A 20592-nucleotide genomic window follows, 5' to 3' on the forward strand; every position below is an offset into this window, starting at 1 on the left:
TAAAACTAGCATAGCAGGGCTGATGTCCTAGTTTTTAACTAGCAGGGACAGATTTTTTAAAATTGGGCACATTCAGAATGGCATCCTGCACCTGCACCCTGAAGCAGTACCATCCATTCCACTACATCATTCTGCTGTGTGTGTATTCAAGTCTAAACTGGATAAATGCCAAATCAAAGTCATTCTCATTTCAGTTTTTATGTAATTAATGGTACCATTCCTCCAGGCAAAATCTGCAAATTTTCATTTGCAAAAAGATGCCAAGTGGTGTTGCTCAGCTTTAAGAGCTGTCTAAAAATGTAGTTCCTATTTTATAACAGAGTACACTGGAGGATAAGTAGCATTGTACGGTAGGAGTAAAATTTGGAATGCAGGAGTTCACAGCCATGCCCGCCCAAAAAGCCAGACAGCTTTGTTGATTCATTTTTGTTGATTATTTTATTTACATCTATAGAATGTACAGTATATGCAGCAGGTTACAACATATGTCTAGAAGTCTGAGTTTTACTTGGTGAGTATTTGTAGGCTTGCATTAACAAAATAGACACAGGTGGCGCTGTGGTCTAAACCACAGAGCCTAGGGCTTGCCGATCAGAAGGTCGGCGGTTCGAATCTCCGCGACAGGGTGAGCTCCCATTGCTCAGTCCCTGCTCCTGCCAACCTAGCAGTTCGAAAGCACGTCAAAGTGCAAGTAGATAAATAGGTACCGCTGCAGTGGGAAGGTAAACGGCGTTTCCGTGTGGTGCTCTGGTTTCGCCAGAAGAGGCTTAGTCATGCTGGCGACATGACCCGGAAGCTGTACGCCTGCTCCCTCGGCCAGTAAAGCGAGATGAGCGCCACAACCCCAGAGTCGTTCGCAACTGGACCTAACGGTCAGGGGTCCCTTTACCTTTACTGTTACTGTGTTTTGATATGTGACCAACAAAGCAACTAAAATAATTTAAATTTTTATTTAACTCATTACTGATTAGTAGAGAAGTGTCAAAAAAACTTCATGTAAACTAGATAGAAATGCTTGCCTCTTTTGCTTTCAGCTGTTCTTAAAATATTCTAGCCCCAAAGCTAATTAAGCATTTTTTCAAAAATAAAAAAGTTAGCCATTTTATAGCCACTGATTCCAATGTGAGTAAATCTCCTTAAATTCCGACGTATTTTCGCAGAAGTGAATGTAGATTCCTCTGTAAGAGATTCTTTTGTTGGAGGGTTTTTGGGTTTTTTGGTTATAATAAAAATAATAATAATGTGATGAGTTTGGGGTTAGATTAAATTGGTTTTTTAAATCCCTTCCAATCCTGTGATTATATAGATGTAACATGGAGTGGGAGGGTGGGCAGAGACAAACCATTTTTTATACCAAAGTAAGTCTGCTTTGTAATGTAAGCAAGGACAGCAAAACTTAACAGCTGGAGAACTTTCTGGAAAATGGGTGGAATGGGGCTTGTCTTCCTCCCCCATTCCCCTGCCTGGTGGTTTCATCAAGGTATCTGTGTGTGAAAGTGAACAGAAGAGATTGGTAATCTTGGACACAGAGGTCCTTCTTGCTCTCTGTGAGCATCCAAACGATAGCGTTAGGAAGCACCCTAGAAATCTGATGGGGAGCAGGGTAAGTTGGAGTTTTAATGCTGGGAATCTTTCCATGCTAACAACTATACTGCAGTGGAACCTGAGCTTCAGGCAAGCATGAAGGGTGAAAAACCTATATGCATCTCAGGGCATTCTCTATCTTCCCAAAAAAACCAGCTTTTTAACCCCCAAACTTCAGGGAACTTTGAGAAATCTAAGAAGTCTATCCCTATTCTTTCTCCTTCCCTTGGTGGAAAGGGAACATAAAGAGGTTTGTTGGCCCTTCATAGTCCCCATAGATTTTCACATTTAGCTCAAACCTGCATTGTAGAGTTTTGCTGCTCAGTTGTGAGTTTTGTCCCCTTGTAGCACATTGTCTATTAATAACAAAGCGTGTTCTCCATCACAGAGAGCACGTGTTGCGGTTGGGGATTCCAAGACACCTTGCTGTTTCTGGGCGGATGGTTTGGCCAACTCGTAAGCAGGGGCGGGCTGTTGCTGGGGAAATTTAGATGTTGCCATTTAGTGATTGACAGCCCTATTTGTTAAATACAAGGCACGCAGCAACAGACGTCCTCTTTTGCTGCGTGCTTTGGATCACCAGGAGCACTTGGACTGTGGAGTTATCTTCTCATTGTCTGGTTACATTTCTTTATTTCCCCCTTCTCTTTAATCCTCTCTAGTCCCTTAATTAATTTAATTCCACCCCTTTTCTTTTCCTCTTTGATTTCCCACCCCACCCCTTACCCTGCCCTTTGGGAAGATCCTCCCTGTACCTGTGAGCGCTGCCTGTGCATAATCCTCCTTGGCTTGCCTTTCCCAGTAGGGAGAGATCCCCCATTAGGGGCTTTCTTTTGCAGAAAAGTTTCCCTCATTTTGCCTGTTTGTTAATTGTGGGGCTAGTCAGGACTGTTCCCAGCTTAGCTGGAGTCACTTTCGTTTTTAGTATCCCCAAAGGCGGCTTTATTTGGGGTGTGTGCAGCGCTGTTGGCCGAATTTTAATCTAGCCTTGGGCAGGAGCACCATTTTGAGCTTCCTTTAATATTGCAATGAGTCAAAGATTCTTAAGAGCAGAAACAGTGAGGCCTACATTCAGGCCTAAGCCTGCTACTGTTAGCAATAAATTGTGAAGTCTCTGTGACATGTGACTCATTCTCTAAGAATGTATCTTTTGCTTGCAGGCTCAGTTGCTATTGTATATTTGGGGCAGACAGAGTGGAGCCAGTGTCTCTGTGCCTCCAATGACTATGAGCACTCTGAGTATGCTCTTTAACTATGCTGTTTCTGAACAAGTTTATTTTCTTCAAGTTTGTTTTGCCCTGATAATGGCTACCACTATTTTAGAGAGGAATTGTGGCTTAGTGGCTAGAGGACAGGACTAGGTCCTGGGAGACAGGGTTCATTTCCCCCTCTTAGTCATTGTTATAACAAAACAAAACAAACTGCTCCTTTTGGACTATTCTGTGGCTGGGTAGTTGGGCCGATTTGTGATATCATTGCTCCCCCCCCCCAAAAAAAAGGAAAGGAAATGAAAAGAAATTTGGGTTTCTTGAGGAGGTGCTTCCCTCTTAAAGGGCAAGCAGGGGTACCTGGTCAGATGGTGGGCTGCCTCGAGTTTGCTATTTCATTGGAATTATTTATGTCGGGCCTAGCAGGTGATCCTAAGGCTTTGCTCGCTTTGCCCTAGAATTCGATGGCCTCTGGCAGCGATTCTGGCCTGAATAGCGCCCCCAAGTGGTGCACGAAGCATTGGTTCACCGGTTCCTCACATTGTTTAGTTTTTGTTTTTTGTTTTTTGCAGACTATGGCAGGGCCTGGATAGCTCAGCTGGTCAGCACGTGGTGATGGTAATGTCTAGGTTGCAGGATTGGTCCCTATATGGGACAGCTGCATGCTCCCCATCATTCTACCTGGACACTGAGGTCCAGCTCCAAGGGCCTTCTGGTGGTTCCCTCACTGCGAGAAGCAAAATTACAGGGTGCCAGGCTGAGGGCCTTCTCGGGTGGCACCCGTCCTGGGGAACACCCTCCACCAGATGTCAACTACAAAACTTCTAGAAGACATCTGAAAGCAGCCCTGTTTAGGGAAGCTTTTAATGTCTGATGCCTTACTGTGTTTTAGAATGTTAGACGCAGGACTGCCATCATTCCCACAGCTTGCTGGGATCGCAGCTTTGTGCTTATGGGAAGGGTTTTCTCAAGGTTTAGGATTCCTCTGGCTCTTCAGCCAGTGGCTCGGAATACAGCAAATCAAAAGTCAGTTAGAGAGCTACCTGAAGTAGCCTGGAAGAAGGTTAGGACGCAGCTTGCATTGAGACGTATGGTGGGATCCCCTTTGATCCTCCTCCTATTCCTGATCTTCGTTTATCCCCATCGGGGATTGTCCCTAAGAAAGCCCCATATAATTCCATCTGATCCTTATTTATCGCATCCCAAAGGCACCTCAGTGAATGAGGCTATCCTTCCGGAATTGTTTCGTGAAATACGCATCTCTGGATCAGGTGGTTGAGCTTACCAACAAATTGGAAGAGGTGCCTTGTTGAAGATTTTAAGTGGTTGGGCTTTAATTTGGATGGAGCTCCTTATTTTTGATAAGGCGATGCCGATGGGTTGCGCAATAGACTGTGCAGCACTCAAGTCCTTTAGCGCCTTTCTGGATTGAACAGTGCGAGTCAAGACTCATTTAAATCGGGGTACCATTATTTGGATTCTTTTACTGGCTGGTTCATGTGACACCAGCCTCTTCGTAGGCTTTCTGGACACCCTTTGTTCCCTCTGGGAGCTGGGTGTTCTGTTGGCAGTGGATAAGACAGTGGTCCTACTGCCCCCTTTTAATGTATTTGGGGGTCAGCTTGATATTGTTGCTCAAACATCTGCTTGCTGTGGTGAAGCTGTTTGCCTTGAAGGAAGTTATTCTTGTTATGCTTCCTCTGAAACAAGTGTTGCCTTGTCAGATCCTATCATTTGCTAGGGCAGTTAAATTTTGCATGCAGGGTGGTTGCCCCTGGCTGCCCCTTCCATTCCTGCTTGGCCAGGTTGTCTCATGGCCCAGGGTCCCTTCATCATCATGTACACCGGCCTTGAGCCTGGCAGGGCAAGCCAATCACATTTATTTAGGGATCCAGATGGATATCATTGCTAAAACATACCACTTGCCTATGTAGAAGCTGTCTGCCTTGAAGGAAGTTATTTTGTAATACTTCCTCTGAAGCAAGTGATGCTTCATCACATCCGATCTTGCTGGGTCACTTAATCTTGCATGCAGAGTGTTGCCCCAGGCCGCCCCTTCCATTCCCGCTAGGCCAGGCTGCCTGCGGCCTAAGGTCCCCTTACCTTTATGTACGCTTACCAAGTGAGGTGAAGGCAGATCTCATGCGATGGTTTGCAATTTTTTATTTCAGGGGCTGCTGGTGTGCAAAGCCATGGCCTCAAGCCCGGTGTGGTGAAGCAGTCATCTGACCTAACTTTTCTTGAGTTTTCCCCATTGTAGTAGCAGTTCACATGTGGCCCGAGGAGTTCAGTGACCATCAGATCTGCTTTTGGTCTGATAACCAGGCAGTGGTGAGCGTCTTGGCAAAACAGTCCTCACGCTCCAGCAGAGTCTCCGCCCCTCCGCTCACACTTCGAGCTGCGCTGCTTAAGGTTTAATATTGTGCTTTCTGCTCTCATGATTACGGGATCCTCTAATAATGTCGCTGACACTCTATCCCATTCTCAGATGGAGCGCTTCAGATCCTGGGCTCCAGACACTCGGCTACTGCCAGACTTTTCCAGACCACCTGTGGCATTTTGACAACAATTAGTTGTCAATTACAGAGAGCAGCAGCTTCCATTTCCCCTTCTGCTTTTAGCTCTTATGAGAAGGCCTGGATGGATTTCTTAGCCTTAAGCTGGCAGTCCTCGGCCATTCAGAAGATCTGGCCCCCATCCTCTGAGCAGATCCTGCAGTATTTGGTTCACCTGCTGCAGATTGGATGTGCTGTTAAAACTATCAGTATTCAGTCCGCTGCAATGTCTGTTATAGTAAAGCTTTAATTTTCAGAGACCCTTATATAAAGTCTGCCGTGCACAGGGCCTTGGAAAGTTGGAATAGGCTCCAACCTCATACGACAGTGGGCAAGAAGTCGGTCAATTTTTACCTATGCAGTATCTGCAACAAGTTATAACTTGTCTGCTGGTTAAAGATCAAGGCGAGACTCCTTTCAGTATTCCATTGCATTTTTGGTGCACTGAGGGTTGGGGAAATTGTGTTGGAGCCAGCACGGGGCTGAGAGTCTGGAGGCTTATTGCTTCAGGACTTTCCCTTATCTGCTTGGAGCTGGTCATTAGAGTTGGGAACTCTAAAACAGACCTAGTGGGCACCATCAGGCTTCCCCTCACAGGTGAGGAGGGCCCTTGCCCAGTTATGGATACCAGAAATATTTGGCTTTTCATTCCCCTGGGGGCTGGCCCGCTCCTAGTGCATGAAAATGGGTTCCCGTTAGCCAGGCATCAATGTGCTTACATCGTGCACCAGTTATTACGGCCTGCGGCTTGCCTACCGCTGAACACGCCTCATTCCTTCCGAATAGGGCTGCTGCAAAGGCTGCACACTGGGGGGCCTGTCAGTAGACAGGATTGTGAATACGGGTCATTGGAAGTCTGATGCTGACAAGGGTTACATCAGGAAGTGTCACCAGTGATGTCTGTGCTGATGCCTGTCTGTTATATCCTTTTTTCATAGGAGCAGCTGTGCACATTTGGATTGGCGGTTGAGCAGGCCAGAAAGCATGTTAATAAGGTGGTGGAAAATAAAATAAAATACAAAAAATAAATAAATAAATAAAATAAATAAAATAAAATAATATATATATAAATAAATAATATAAAATAACAGTGGTTCTGTGATATTGCACCCTGCTATTTCCTTCAAGGCTGTTGCCCTCTTTAGGGCAGATGGGGTGCATCTTTCCCCTATGGGGAACGACACCTGGCTGGATGCGGTTGCTTTGGGATTGAAGGAAGGGTTGCATTTGTGAGTGGTTTGGCGGTGAGCTTCAGTGCTCATTTGGCGATTAGGCATTGGTCTGGAATTCGTTGCTGGAGGGGTATGGATTCGGCTGTGCCTGCCCCCCCAAAATGCTGCTGCTTGGGGAGGGGCATGGATTCGGCTGTGCCTGCCCCTCCAAAATGCTGCTGCTGCTGCTGCTGAAGGGTTTTACCGTTAAAGGAACCCAGGGGCTCCCCCATGCTTTTGTCCGAAACCCCCTGGCAAGGGGCTAGGGCCATGCAAGCCCTTGGGAGCATGCTGGGGAGAGGTGAGGCATGGTTCCCAGTCCCGTCTCTCTCCCCAGGTGACTTACCCTTCCTGACTTCGAGGGGGGTGTGAATGTCAGAGCTGTCCCCGTGCGGGGGCAGTTAGTGCTACCAATGCCTAAGCAACCACTCACATTGCTGTATTTGAATAAGGTTGTGGCCAAAATTATGCCAAAAAATTTAAACAAAAATTAAGTGTCAGTTGTGTTTTCCTTTGGGGTTTATTGGGGACCTCGACACACAACTGTCAACACCCTGTTGTCTGCCTACAAAGTGCCCACCATTTGGGAATTTTGAGCATGTGTATATGTCTAAGCATCTTGGGAAGCTATTTTCATGAATCTATTGAGTTAATTTGTTTCATGTAATGGGAAAAATTGCTACTTCCCTGGGTGATTGCCAATGGCTTCACTGAGAGCTGCATTCCCAAAGGTTCTTAAACTGAAAAATGTAATCTTTCCAGTAGCATTTATCTGGCTACTAGTAATATCAGTTGCCACTTTTAGATGTATATTCTAATAAATGACATTCCAATTAGGACATGGAGTGATCTGGGGGGATTAGTATTTAAAAAGCTGCATAACAGTAAAGCTCTTGAAGTGCTTCTGCATTTAACAATGTGGATGCTGCAGAATGTCATCAGAAATTTTGCTAAATACTAAAACAGGCCTATCTTCAAATTGCTGTGGCTGGTGTCATTCCCATTCCTTGCAATGAGACTTGCAGCAGTTCAGTGCTTTGATGAGAGCAGACTCTTGCAAAAAAAGGCTCTTCAAGGCAATAACAATGCTTTCAGAAATGGGTTTTAGAACATTTAGCACAGGGGTTCTCAAATATTGTTAAAGTAAGTCTCACTCAGTCAAGGATACACCTATTAGAATCCATCTGTGTGAAAGGCAGAGGAGGTGGTCTGTGTAGGCAGTTATTTTTCAGTTTGGGCTCAGATCAAGCTGTTAAAGGAGAAGAGGAAATAAAACGTAGATACTCACAATATATCGAGGTGGGGTGCGTAGATTGTGCATGCATGAAAAGGAGCAATAAAAACTACCAAAAAAACCAGCTGTGCCACTATTATCTCACTCAATATACAGTATTAGTGAACAGCTATATGCAACCATAGCACTAATATGCAAGTTTCAGTATGGAATGCAGAGTAATTGGGAGGAAGGGTTCAAATTGAATTCATCTTTCCACAGTGGCTCAGGCCTCCTCAAGGACATCGGGCTTTCACTTTGAGAAATTTAGATTTTGCACAGTAAAGTTTATAGTACAAATGAACACATAATTCACACTGGCCCCCTGGCCTGTAGATTTTACAACCAAGCACATTCCTCACTATGTATAGAACACACACTGTAAATCTGAGCATCTGTATCTACATTAATGGACTACTTTGTTGTAATGACCCATTTCTTGATTTAGAACCAGGTTGTCTAATATGAACTATTCCCTTCAAAAACCAGCATCCCTCCTTCTCCTGAGACCAGTTCCCACCTTTGGAAACTTGTGTCACTTAACCAGTTTTATAACTGGAAGCTCAAAGTGGCCCAGATGCTTCTTGCACAGATCTCTCACCCATAAGTTTGATTCCTGCCCCAGTTTTCCCTTCTCATTTCACACAAAACTTGTCTAGCAGTAGTGATTATAAAGCTTTCTCCCTGGCACATAGACAATTGAATGTGCTTGACTGTATTACCAATCAAATGCTATTTCCCCAAGAATTTGTTTCCAACTCAAACAGTGAACTTTTCATCCAGTAATGCAGATGTCCCAAGTAATGTAGTTTTCAAGGACACGTATTCAGTACTGGCGCTGCTTTCCATAAACACTTGTGTAACTGCTTTTGTGTCTATACACATGCATATGTGAACCCGTATTTCCCACATTAAAGCATATGGTTTTCCCCTAATAATCATGAGAACTGTGGGTTGTTAAGAATGCCGGGCATTGTAGCTCTGTGTGCAGGAAACTACAGTTCCTATGATTCTTTGGGAGAAGCCATCTCCTTTAAATGTTCTTTACTGGAGACAATTGCATGCCATAGATGTTATTGCAATGACAAAGATACTCTGTATATATACATGATATTCCTTTATTATTTGAGGAAAATTCGCCAATTCCAATAAGTGCCAATGTAAATGAATCAAACTGTTTAGTTATACAAAATGGGAGACAGTGAGTATAATGACTTTGTGCCAGAGTATATAATAGGTTTAGTTGCAGTAACTCTACTCATTTGCAATGAATACTGCCGTAGTATTCCACCCTTTTATGCTTCCAATTGTCTATGGATCATTTATTCTAGGTGCCATAAGTAGACAACACTCACTTTAAATGTAAATGTTGTGCTGAAAAATATACTCTTCTTTATAGTTTTCTCTGTGAGCAATTTATCTCTCCCAAGGTGAAGTAGAAAAGCCTGAGAGGAGGCCATGGCTCTTTGTAATTCTTAGCTCCAAAGACCCTCTTAACCTACTTTATTCTCCTTGACGTTTTTTACTCCTATTTTGCATTTTAGTGAGAAGCCAAATAGAGAGGAAGTGAAAGTAAATTATTAACTAAATACAAACATGGATGCTTTGACTTGTTTTGCTAACCATTATATGTGAAGTTTAGCCATAAATTTCTCCAAAGTGTAAAACCATAAGCGACTTTGCTAAATATCAGACATCAGTTTGAGCACAGAACCCTCAGAGGCCAAATTATGAGGAAGGTCCACATCTTTAGGTGGTAAATGATTTCAGTGCTTTATTTTTCTGGTCTGCTTTAATCTCACACTAATCACATAGAACTACTTGTTTCCTTTTGCTGTTATTTTCTAAATTTACTACTTAATCCCTACTACCTTTTCTACCACAGGATGCCTCTTGCCACTAAATCAGTGCCTCAGGTAAAACTGTAAAAGCTTTGGGTGAAGAAGACGGGGAGAATTGCGTGACAGCGGCAAGTGAGGGATGATAATCACCATTAAAATAACTTTTCACTAGTTTATAAGAATTGAGAGCAGCCTGGAATTGTGGATGGTGTCAAAGTAATCCCAAACTAGAAGCTGATAGAATTACACTTCAGTATTTAAAAATTAAATGTGAGCAGCAGTCCCATTCTATATATTTTTCCTCAACTTGGCTCAATGATTGTATTTTTATTCATTTCATTTAACATAATTTATATACCAGTTAATGGTAAATAAAACCTATGAGCAGTTTATGAAGAAATTAACGTTAAAAGCAAGCTTTTAAAATTCAAAATGAAAGTCACCAGTTAAAAATAAACATTACAAGCTAAATTACAGATTAAAATGCATGTCAATTTTGCATGTTTGGGTAGGTTTTCCTAAACAAAAAGGTGCTGAAAAGAGAATATATATTTGCAGTGACGTGAATCTATATATACATGTTTGGTTAGAAGCAATTATCACTTACATTGTTCAAATAAGTTAATAATAATAATTCAGGACTTCGTGTTTACTGCATGCCAAAAACAAAAATGCTACCATCTGCAATGCCAAATTCACAATTGACAAAATAAAGTAGACAAGTTTAGGTCATCTGAGCTGAGGAACTAATCAGAAATGATTTATCATTCTAATTTAATTTGGCATCAGCAAAAGAATGCAATCGCAAAAAGAAAGAGGAGTGAGATGCACACGCAAGCACACACCCACCAAAAACAGACCTTGGCCGAAACCCATTTCTGACCTCTAATGTCTAGACCTAATTAATATGTCCTATTTAATTGACACCGATTGATTGATTGATACCTATTTAATATGTCTCTGCAACCATGAGATCTAGAAACCCCTGATTAAAAATGAAAGCTGGGTTTGCTCTTTCCATTTTGCCATCCTGTGCTTGATTTCTTAGTCATTGTGCTAGAGAGTTGGGACCAGGTGTGGGCAAGTTCAAAGCTATTGCTTAGCTACAAAACTCCTAAGTAGCCTTGAACAACACCTTGCTTGACTATACCATTTCCACTACTGCTTAGATTCTCTTACCAGCAAGACTTTGGTCACGGAGCAAGGTCTCTACAAATGCGCATGAGCCATCCAACTATAAATCCCAGGTATCTGAGCTAGACAAGGTTGCATCAGCAATGACTCGGCACCAATTTTTTTAGTTGCCCTTGCTCTCCCACCCCTTCCTGGATCATGAGCAGGGCCTTGGCTCACAACATGTGCTGGTTCTGAACCCGTCCTCCTGACTAGGGCTCAGGGAAGGGAAAGGCTGGGGTGATCAGAGGGATCTGAAGCTGGGAGGTAGGACCAGCTAGATTGTGTTAGATCCCCCGAATGGGACACCTTCTGGAGGGAGGGGCAGTAATCAGGTAGTGGAGGTAGTTTCTACTGCCTCCCCTTGAAACTCATTAAGTGCTAGGTGGGCTAGCTTGTATGAGCGCAGGCTTGCATTGCTCACTATTTTCGACTACAGCATGTGGAATTCTGAAGATGATCTAAGCATTCACTTTCTCATAAGAGAAGAAGATAATTTGTTATAGTCATGCTAAGCACTCACCTGCTTTTTAATACACCTACCCCTAGCCCCAGTGTTGTCGTTCTTTTGCTGACTGTTGTAATACAGTTCATAAAATGCGCACATCACAAGTAATAGGAAAGCTTGCCATACATAGGGGGAGGTGAATTGTGTTATTTTTCAGCTGTTGCAGCAAAGCATGTTTCTTTTTGTTCTAGTTCCACCTAGAAGCGTTCACATTACTTCAGGTACATTGGTTTTACTTTGGGGTTATGTTAGAAAATATTAGTGGGGGTGGGGGAATACACATCGTACTTGGAGCATGATGCCTTTATTGTGTCTCTTATTTGACTGAGTGAAATAATTTTAAAGCACTGCTTTGTTTCTCCCTCTTACCCCAGGCTATGAATACAGAAGAGGAGCACGAACACTGGCAAGATAAGGAAAGCTACCTCTGTGCAGTGTGCCTGGATGTTTATTTTAATCCTTACATGTGCTATCCCTGCCACCACATCTTTTGTGAACCTTGCCTACGCACACTCGCCAAAGATAATCCAACCAGCACTCTGTGTCCTCTGTGCCGCACGGCAATTGCCCAAGTATTTTTCCAATCAGGTATAAAGCTTTGAAAGATATATTTCATCTTTCCTAGTAACGACCATAAATATTTAGCTGTCTTCCCTCAAAGTGAATGTTCAGGACTAATTAGACACTGTACTCCAAATCTAGTATAATGGTAACTACTCATACATTAGGCATGATGGTAGCAGATCCATGTGTCTAAATCCACATCTATTCCAGTTATGTAGAGAAAGGGATCGGTACACATGTTAGTAGCAAAAGTGGAAAGCGGGGGTGGGGGGTGTTAAACTGTCCCTCCCAAGCCAGGAGGTTCTTCCAAGACACATTTGTCTTCAACTGGGCTTAGAATCACCAATATTGGGAGGAAAGCACTTGGGGAGATTGTGTGTGTAGCACTCACTTCTCCATAGCGAAACACCCTGCCCCTACATTAGGGGGGCAGATGCTGCTTGAAACACATAATCAGTTCCGTTCTTATCTAGTCGGTGCCTTAGTGGTTACAAGTTTCTCGCACTCTCTTCTTTCAGGTGCATCCAGAACACAATTTTTGTTGCAGGAACAAAAATATATGGTTTTAAATAGAATTAACCCTAAATCCCAGGATGCATTCACTTAATAGTCTTACCTGTTGCTAGGTCCACCCCCAACCCTGTTTGATGCAATAAACCCAGAAGCACGGGCTATACAAAAATTAACGATTACAGCAGGTATTTCAGTTTTTCCACAATATGATCTATCTCAGTCCAAGTTCCTGTGAATAGCTCAAAGCATTCCTCTCTCACAACATTAAAAATATAGCAATAGAAACCAGAATAGCAGTAATCCATTCTTCTAAGATTTCTCCAGCTATGCAACTTTTGAAATTAAAGAGTGGGTACAAAAATCTGGTTGAGCTTAGATACCCTGCAGCCCAGAGAGCTTTTTCCTTATTAAGTTTTCAGCTTTGAAATCTGCAGTAACGGGGGAAGAGCACTTGGTATGCCCACAGGACCAGATAAGATGCATTTGTGGTTCAATGGAAATTGAAGAGCTAGCTCATTATTTATTGTACTGTCCATTATATAGCACATCCAGAGATAATCACTTGGGCGCTTTTCTAAAGAGGATGAGTAATGGCCCACAAAATTCCAGATTAATTTTTTTGCTAGGTTTCTGCCAAAATGGTGGCAGAGACAACTTGCCTGATTGAGTCAGGAAGGAAGGCTATTAATTGCAAAGGTGATGAGAATCAGTGATCCTGTGTTTATGTATTGAGGTTTTGAACAGCTTTCCTCTGCACTAGAGCATAGCTGTCAACTTACAGATTTGAAAATAAGGGACCAGCAGCCTTGAAAATAAGGGACCAGCGGCCAAAATAAGGGACCTGCAGCCTCACCTGTTCCAGGCACTCCAGTCGTCCTGTCCTCCTGCAGTCTGGTCAAACTCATGCTGGTAGCTTCGAGAACACTGTCCAACCAACTTTGTAACCAGAGGTTCAACTGAATGGAATCTGAATCACATGCACTACAAGGCCTATGCAGCCTCAACTTAAGATGGCTCCCCGGCCTGGCTTTGCACTGCAAAGTTTGCAGCAGCATGTGCAACAAAATGGCATCCAGCATTCAAAACCCCCCTCAGCTTGCATTAACTAGCCACACACAAGGCATGCAAGCTCCACCCCCCAGTCGTTCTTAGACTTCTTATTGGGTGAGCAACACAGCCAAGCAACACAGTTGGAGCCTCCCTCCTCCCTGGCTGGCAGGGAGTGAGGGAGAGGAGCTGCTTCCTTTGAAATTTAAGGGACATCCATCAATAAGGGACAGCAGTGGGACATGGCGCTGGAATAAGGGAGTGTCCCTTCAAATAAGGGACACTTGACAGCTATGCACTAGAGCCCAGGCTAGACTATGCTTTCCCCCAATCTTCTCTGCATATTTATTTAGAAAATGTTGATACTACTCTTCATCCTATCATAGAATGATATCCAGCAAAATATAAAAACATTATAAAATACAAACAATAATTTAAAAATAATGCAAACACTAAACCATCATAAAATCATAAAAAATAAGGCAAGGGTTAATCTCCACCAGTTTCCTACCACTTAAGTACTGCAAGCTGATAGACTACCTAGAAACTTCATCAGCTAATAATCTACTTTAGGGTGCTGCTATATAAAGTTGCAGAGAGCTCTTTAATTGCATGTGCTCAGCTTCCTTGACTATGATTGAGACCCTTCTGCTTTAAAATCTATACTTAATATCTGTATGTTTACTTCCTAGACTTCAGCCCTTTATATAGCTAGGGATGCTATATAAGTATTCAAGAAGATATCACATCATAAATAAATAAGCTAAAAGTATTGCTCTGCTTTCCTTTGGACCCCATCAGTGAGTCCAGTGAGTCTTGTCGTCTGAGCAACCCAGGACCTCCATGCAAACTGCCCAGGCTTATGCTCCAGAGAGGTCACTTTAGTGCTGCAAGTACACTGACACGCAGCCTTGAACCACAGTGTATATAGCTAGACATACCCAAATGCTTACATGCAACCTATCTAGAATCTGCTGTGGCCAGATCCTAAGCGTACTTGTTCAGTGGAATTTATTCCCTGGTTAGAATGGATAGGATTGCAACCCAGGTCATGCAACTGTAGCCTGTATTTTAAAGTATACAATGCTTACAAGTGCTATTTTTTATATATATATAAAAAAAACTGCTGCAGGAACTCAACCAATTTTTAGATCTGTTTTAACATGCAGCACAGAGAGCAACTGTTAAAAAAACACGTACCCAAAATTCTAGTTAAGTGGTAACTAGTTGGATAATTAAATGGTTTTCTGGATTGTGGCATTGGTCTTGATTCCACATTACTGAGAATAAGTTTCCTAAAAGTAACAGATCTATATACAAGAGCTCATGCTTGCCAGGTTTTCTTATATGTGTTTTGTATTGAATGTTTAAATTTTTTTGGTTTTTAAAATTCCTTTATGTGCTGCATGGAGACACTGTGTGTGTGTGTGTGTGTGTGTGTGTGTGTAATATGTGAAAAATGTAAATAAAATCTTTGGCAATTACAAAATTTACATTATGAAGTGGTTTAGATTTGTGACCTGTGTTTTTACCTTCCCCCACACTGCAGAACTGAACAATTCAACAAAGGCTCACTTTCCTATTGAATATTCAAAATTAAAGGAAAACTTTCAAGAATCCGGTTTAGCAAAATGGCCCCTCCCTAGTTGCAGGAAGGCATTCAGAGTTATTGAAGGTAAGAAAGATTGCTGAATATTTTGCCTTTTCATGTGTCACATGCAGCCTGTAGCGTTCATGTGAATGGATTTGATGCCATTTGTTGGCCCCTACCTGTAAATTTTGCAGCCTAAGGCCTACAGATTCATTACATTACATGCACCAGAGTTCATAACAGGCACTACTTGGGCCCTGTATTGAAAGAGTATAGGATAATACCACTGTTCAGATTGGTGGGTCTAACTGGTTATTTGGGGTAGTTTATGCACCATGTTGTACAATATTATTGCTGTGTTTCACATTTGAAATCTAGGTATGTGACATTTTCCTGTAAACTTACTTTACTGTCAGTTTCCCCAGGAAATACCGGTGTGAACCACCTGAAGTTTGCTTTCTTTTTCATTCAGCTTCCTACTAACTTCTGCTTACAGGTTTTCAAAATCTTAAGCGGATTATAAATGCTTCTAAATAAATAAATAATACTATTACCCTATGCAATGACTTGCACAATCTTATAATAGTATAACTATGATCTTTGATTCAGCAACAGCCATTGCCCTCTAATATGCATTGTTGCCTCATGGGGCTTGGACATGGAATTGCTTGGAGTTGACTTAAGTTGAGGTCCTTTCTGTTTCACGAATGCTAAGAAGTAGGCAGAAAAAGAACAAGAGACCCTCTATCATGGTTCAGAATAGGCACTGCCATGACATGACTTTATCACTTATTCTAGGGAGCAGAGCCCTGCACTGACTTGGTTTTATTTGAAACATTTTTCTTTACTGGCAAGCCTTGGAACGAGATTGGAAGGTTAACTCTGAGGGTACTATATCCAGAATTGATAAACAGTTGACCCAAAAGCATCTTCCAATGTAGTACTGTAAAACTGGGTCAGTCAAGGTCAGTCCTTTTTCACTGAAAGCAACAAAAAATGTTCTGTGGCCTATGGAGCATTTATGGTTCTGCTCCCAGGCAAAATTTACAACCAGCAAAGACTATGCTTTTCTCTTCTTTCATTGAGTACCATTGTCCTACTAGGCTTGTGCTGAGCATGTATTTTTTGTTGTTACATAACTGCCATAAACACAGCACAGGACACACATTGTTGCTGGTATCCTTGGTTGCCCAATGTCACTTTGAAAAGAGTAGTCATGCAGTATGAAATGACAGATCTGATGGAAGCAACTTCAAAGAGTTGATCTAGCTAAATGTCAGATAAAGGAAGGAATCTGCAGAAATGCTGTTGGGATTTGAGAAAGAATAGTCATAAAGAGAAGGAATGTCTAGATGCCCTCTAACATTATTTACAAATGTATATTCAAGAGTGAAGATAAGATGACAAAGGCGGGTTTGGGCATGACCTCTACTTCTGTCACAGGCTTGAAATTGATGGTTCATTAAACCATTTCAAGCTTTGTAATTCTGTTATTTAAAATACCAAAAATTAAGAGCAGTTTTAGTATTTCAGTGAACTTCTTCAGGAGGTTGTACATTTCCTTCCTTGTAGGAATTACGAGAAAGGTTGAACAGGCACCTGACAGGGATGCTTTAGGTACAGCTATATTGACAGAGATTAGGGAACTGAACAACAGCCCTCTGGTTTCCTTGCCGCCTTATGATTCTATAATAATGCCCACCTAGTCATTAATAAGTATATTAAATATCAATTAATGTTTAACCAAAAATACTCATGAATTAAAATCACTACTTCTCATCAGTTGGTAATTAGCATCCAGTTTCAAATCCGATTATTGGTATTGACTAGCTGTGCTAGCTTAAGACTGTTTTTGTTATGAGAATTGCTATGAGTTACATAAAAGAGTAATCACTGAGAGTCCAAAAAAAAAACACCCACCCAAATGAGTGTGCCCAATCAATTTTACTGAGTAAAACTCTCAGTACATCCCTGGTTCTGCTTTCATGCCGGCAAACTACTTGCTGGCTCTTTTTTCTAATTCCTCTCCCTATATTGTATCTCTTAGGATTGCTAAAATATTTATAGAATCTCTAATGACTTTTGGGTCACTCCTCCCAAAGGCTCTGTGAGCCATGTTTTAAACATAATGCATTATGTTTCTTTCCTCACCTTTCCACACTTTCAGAACATCCTGAGTACATGTTGCTACAGAGAGCTTGTGAACACTTCCTGTTAAGACAATTTTTCACTGAAGAAAAATAATAGATTTAAGTTCCATGGAATCAGTGAAAACACTGTATCCAAAACGCAAGAGTATTAAAACTAGAGATAAAACATACAAACTACTATCTTACCGTTTGTAGTTGTTTTACAATGCTTTACGTTTATTTTCCTTATTACTGTATTATTATTTACCTGCCCTTTGCCCTAAGGCCCCAGACCGGGTTACAACAATACAACATTTAAAACAATTTATTATCACAAATATAGGGTGAGTCCTGAAATTAGATATCTCAGGCATCAAAGCTTTGCATCTTCAGCATTCGGGACAAGCTGTATAGTGAATTGCCATATGGACCACTGTGAGGAGTTCCACAGCTTAGGGAAGAAGGCTATTCTGTTATTTTTAATAAGTGCTTCTTCTGTAACAAGTGAAAACATGCATTGTTCTGAATCACTCAATCAACAATTAGCCTTAAGACCTGCTGTAATTAAGATAGCTACCCGCATTGCTCAAATAATTAATTACATGCTCACTTCATATATGTAGCATTTTAAGTAAAATTGTCCATTACCTGCAGTTTTCATCATGTGAAAACACTTCACATAAATTTTACATGGGCAGGTATTTTTCAGTCCCCCACAACCACTACACCAGTTGAAGCCACTGAGATGCAAATTCTTTGTGGCAGGCACAAGTATGGGGTACGATGGTGGCACAAGTGCTTTTCTGCTGTGCTTCCCACATCTCTTCCACCCCATCCTATTTCAGCTGGCACAATGGTTCCACCAGTGACTTGCTCTGCCAGTGTTCCTGCTATGCCTCTGGGGTAAAGGGGCTTCTGCCAAATCCTGTTGCCCCTAGGCCAGCATATCTTGAGTACTGTGCCCTAAATGGGGTGGGTACTTACTGGCTGTGACCCAAGCCTGGTAGATGCTACTCATGAAGATGTGGATGTCCTTTTGCTTTCTAACTCAGCATACTATGTAGCCTATGATGATGAAGAAGTAGATAAAGTAAATCCATACCAAAGGCTGAGCCTTGAAGATTTGGAAAGAATAGAACTAGATCCTGAACCAACTCTCTTTCAGAGCCCCGTTCTTGTGCATGAAGCTCCATTATAAATACAAAGACACAAGTGGGCGTCATTGGTATTAGATCCCAAAATAGAGGGTCCCTAGCCCAAGGAAAATACTACTTAATGAGAAAGTTCTCATCTCTTAATCAGAAAGTGAAGCAAACCAAATCCAATGTAAACATGAGCAACCTTAGATAGATGGGGAACTTTACAAAGCCTGAATTGAAGATCAACTTCTTAAAGCCCAACTTGAAAGTGAATCTTTGGAAATCTGACAATAGTCTTGAAACCATGGAGAATCCTGTGATGGCCTGGGACTCGGACTCAGAACCGGAGGAGTCTCAGTCCACACCGGATCCTTTGCCTCAGGCAGCATCTGAACCTAGTCTGGGGCCTGATTCTGAAGATCCCCAGTCTGCACAGGTTCCCTTGAAAACAAGCACCAGGTGAGCCAAGTCAGGGGCCTGAGCCTGCCCTGGCTCCAGTTGCGGCTAGTACCTCATTGCCTTCAGCTGGGCAATCACTTACAGCTGCTCCACTACCAGTTGGGTCAGGAGAGGCTGAGGCGGCCTCTGGGTCCAGTAACCCACTGACATCTCCCGAGCTGCAGAGAATAAGGTCTGAGAGAAGGAGAGACCTGAGTACTTGCAGGAGGAGTGCTCACCTTTGGGCAAGACAGGGAGGTGAGTCACCGGGCGATCAGGACCGGCCATTACCCCGACAAAGATAAAAGGCTGTCGGACCCTGCCCCAGGTTGTGGGAGCAACGTTGCTGTTTGCTAGAACCTGCCTGAGACCCTGTGCCTGACCTTGCCTGGTTTCCTGCCTCGTGTCCTGCCTTGGCCCTGTCGGACTAACTCCTCGTGGAACCCTTGGATTCGGGACTGGATCTGGACCGTGTTGCTCGGGTTACCCCTGGGCCCATCACAAATCCCATGACAGATCCTAAAGCCAATGCAGAATCTGAATTGAGATCTCCTCAGATACTGATTCATTCTGATGAGTACCTTACAGATTCCAAAGCTGATGATGACCAGCAGTTCATGGACTCCTTGGAGAACGTGGGACAGATAGATTATGTTCTGCCCAGTTGTGGTATCATCGCCTCTGCTCCTCGGCTAGGCAATTGGTCCCAGTCTATACGCAGCACTGACATCAATGTTAGCATTCCTGTTCCTTCAGAAATTCACGTGACACACTATGAAGACCAAATTAACAAGTCTGAATTGGAAGGCAAAGGACCCCAGGAAACTGCTGCCACAGACAATGCCGTAATAGAGTTCACTAAGCTGATTGATGTCTACTGCCACAGATTTATGCAGGACGCTCAAACTAAGATGACAAGTATTTCGGAAATGGAGATGAATTCTCAAGAAGCCCAGCAAGAGGTGGATCGTGTTAGCAATAATGCTTCAAAGAAAACTGAATCTTGTTTGGGAACAGCTGTTGAGGTTCCTTCTAGACCATCTAAATTGAATGTACCATTTTCAGAGTCAGGATCCCAATTCTTAGCAGTAGAAAACACCAATGCTAAGTCTCATAACAGTCCAGGCTCCTCATCCAGTGTACTGGAAGCTGGATCAGGTTTCATATGACTCCTTCACGAGCAGAGAATAATGGCAGTGGGGCATTTTCTCCTTTTGCAAAGATTCAGAGCTCCATGGTTCAAGTGACTAATATTACACAAGCTGGTTTGACCCAACAAATCAGCTTTGCAGTGGCTAAAGTCCAGAAGAGCCCAGCCAAACCAGAATCTGTAAATTAAATTCAGCAAAATGAACTGAGAGAAATGTTCACACAGTGTCAGATGTGAATAATTCAGATCGAGAGAGCATACGCTTCAGATGTAAGTTGTACATACGGTATTACTAAACTAATGGTTTGTGACTGCCCTTTGAGGGGAGGGATGAACCAACTGCCACTAAGTATTGGTATCAAAAAATGCCAATAACTATGTTTACAGAAAGGTTTGGGAAATGTTAATTGGGTTCTGAACAGGTTTCAGAATTATTCTCAGGTGAAGGTAAACTATATTAAACCGGCAGCTCATACACCAGTGGTTGATGTTCATGTTAGTTTGTGTGATCAGTTGCGCAATTATCTTTTGAGACCAGTTTCTACAGGCTTTCTGATTTATGTAGAAGAAGCTGGTTCTGAACACCTGTTAACCCTAAATGTATTTAATGTTATTGGCCAAGTGATAGCGAGTGTTTGTGCACGGGTGCATGCCCATTCAAGACTCAG

At 42.4% G+C, this 20592-nt stretch overlaps 1 protein-coding gene across 5 annotated transcripts in view; it reads left to right on the plus strand.

Annotated features, from left to right (window-relative positions):
* Positions 1 to 20592, plus strand: part of RNF180 (ring finger protein 180) — a 54332-nt gene that overhangs the window by 25496 nt on the left and 8244 nt on the right. For 3 of the 5 annotated variants that reach the window (XM_083576170.1, XM_083576171.1, XM_083576169.1), the window contains exons 5-8: positions 10842 to 10919; positions 11545 to 11574; positions 11728 to 11941; positions 15027 to 15152. In XM_083576170.1, coding sequence (XP_083432296.1) covers positions 10842 to 10919; positions 11545 to 11574; positions 11728 to 11941; positions 15027 to 15152 — 448 coding nt within the window. The remainder of the gene's footprint in view (positions 1 to 10841; positions 10920 to 11544; positions 11575 to 11727; positions 11942 to 15026; positions 15153 to 20592) is intronic. The other 2 variants (XM_083576173.1, XM_083576172.1) reach the window with 1 other exon arrangement.

This window comes from Podarcis filfolensis (assembly GCF_964270895.1).
Source record: "Podarcis filfolensis genome assembly, chromosome: 11".
In the NCBI taxonomy this organism is placed as follows: domain Eukaryota; kingdom Metazoa; phylum Chordata; class Lepidosauria; order Squamata; family Lacertidae; genus Podarcis; species Podarcis filfolensis.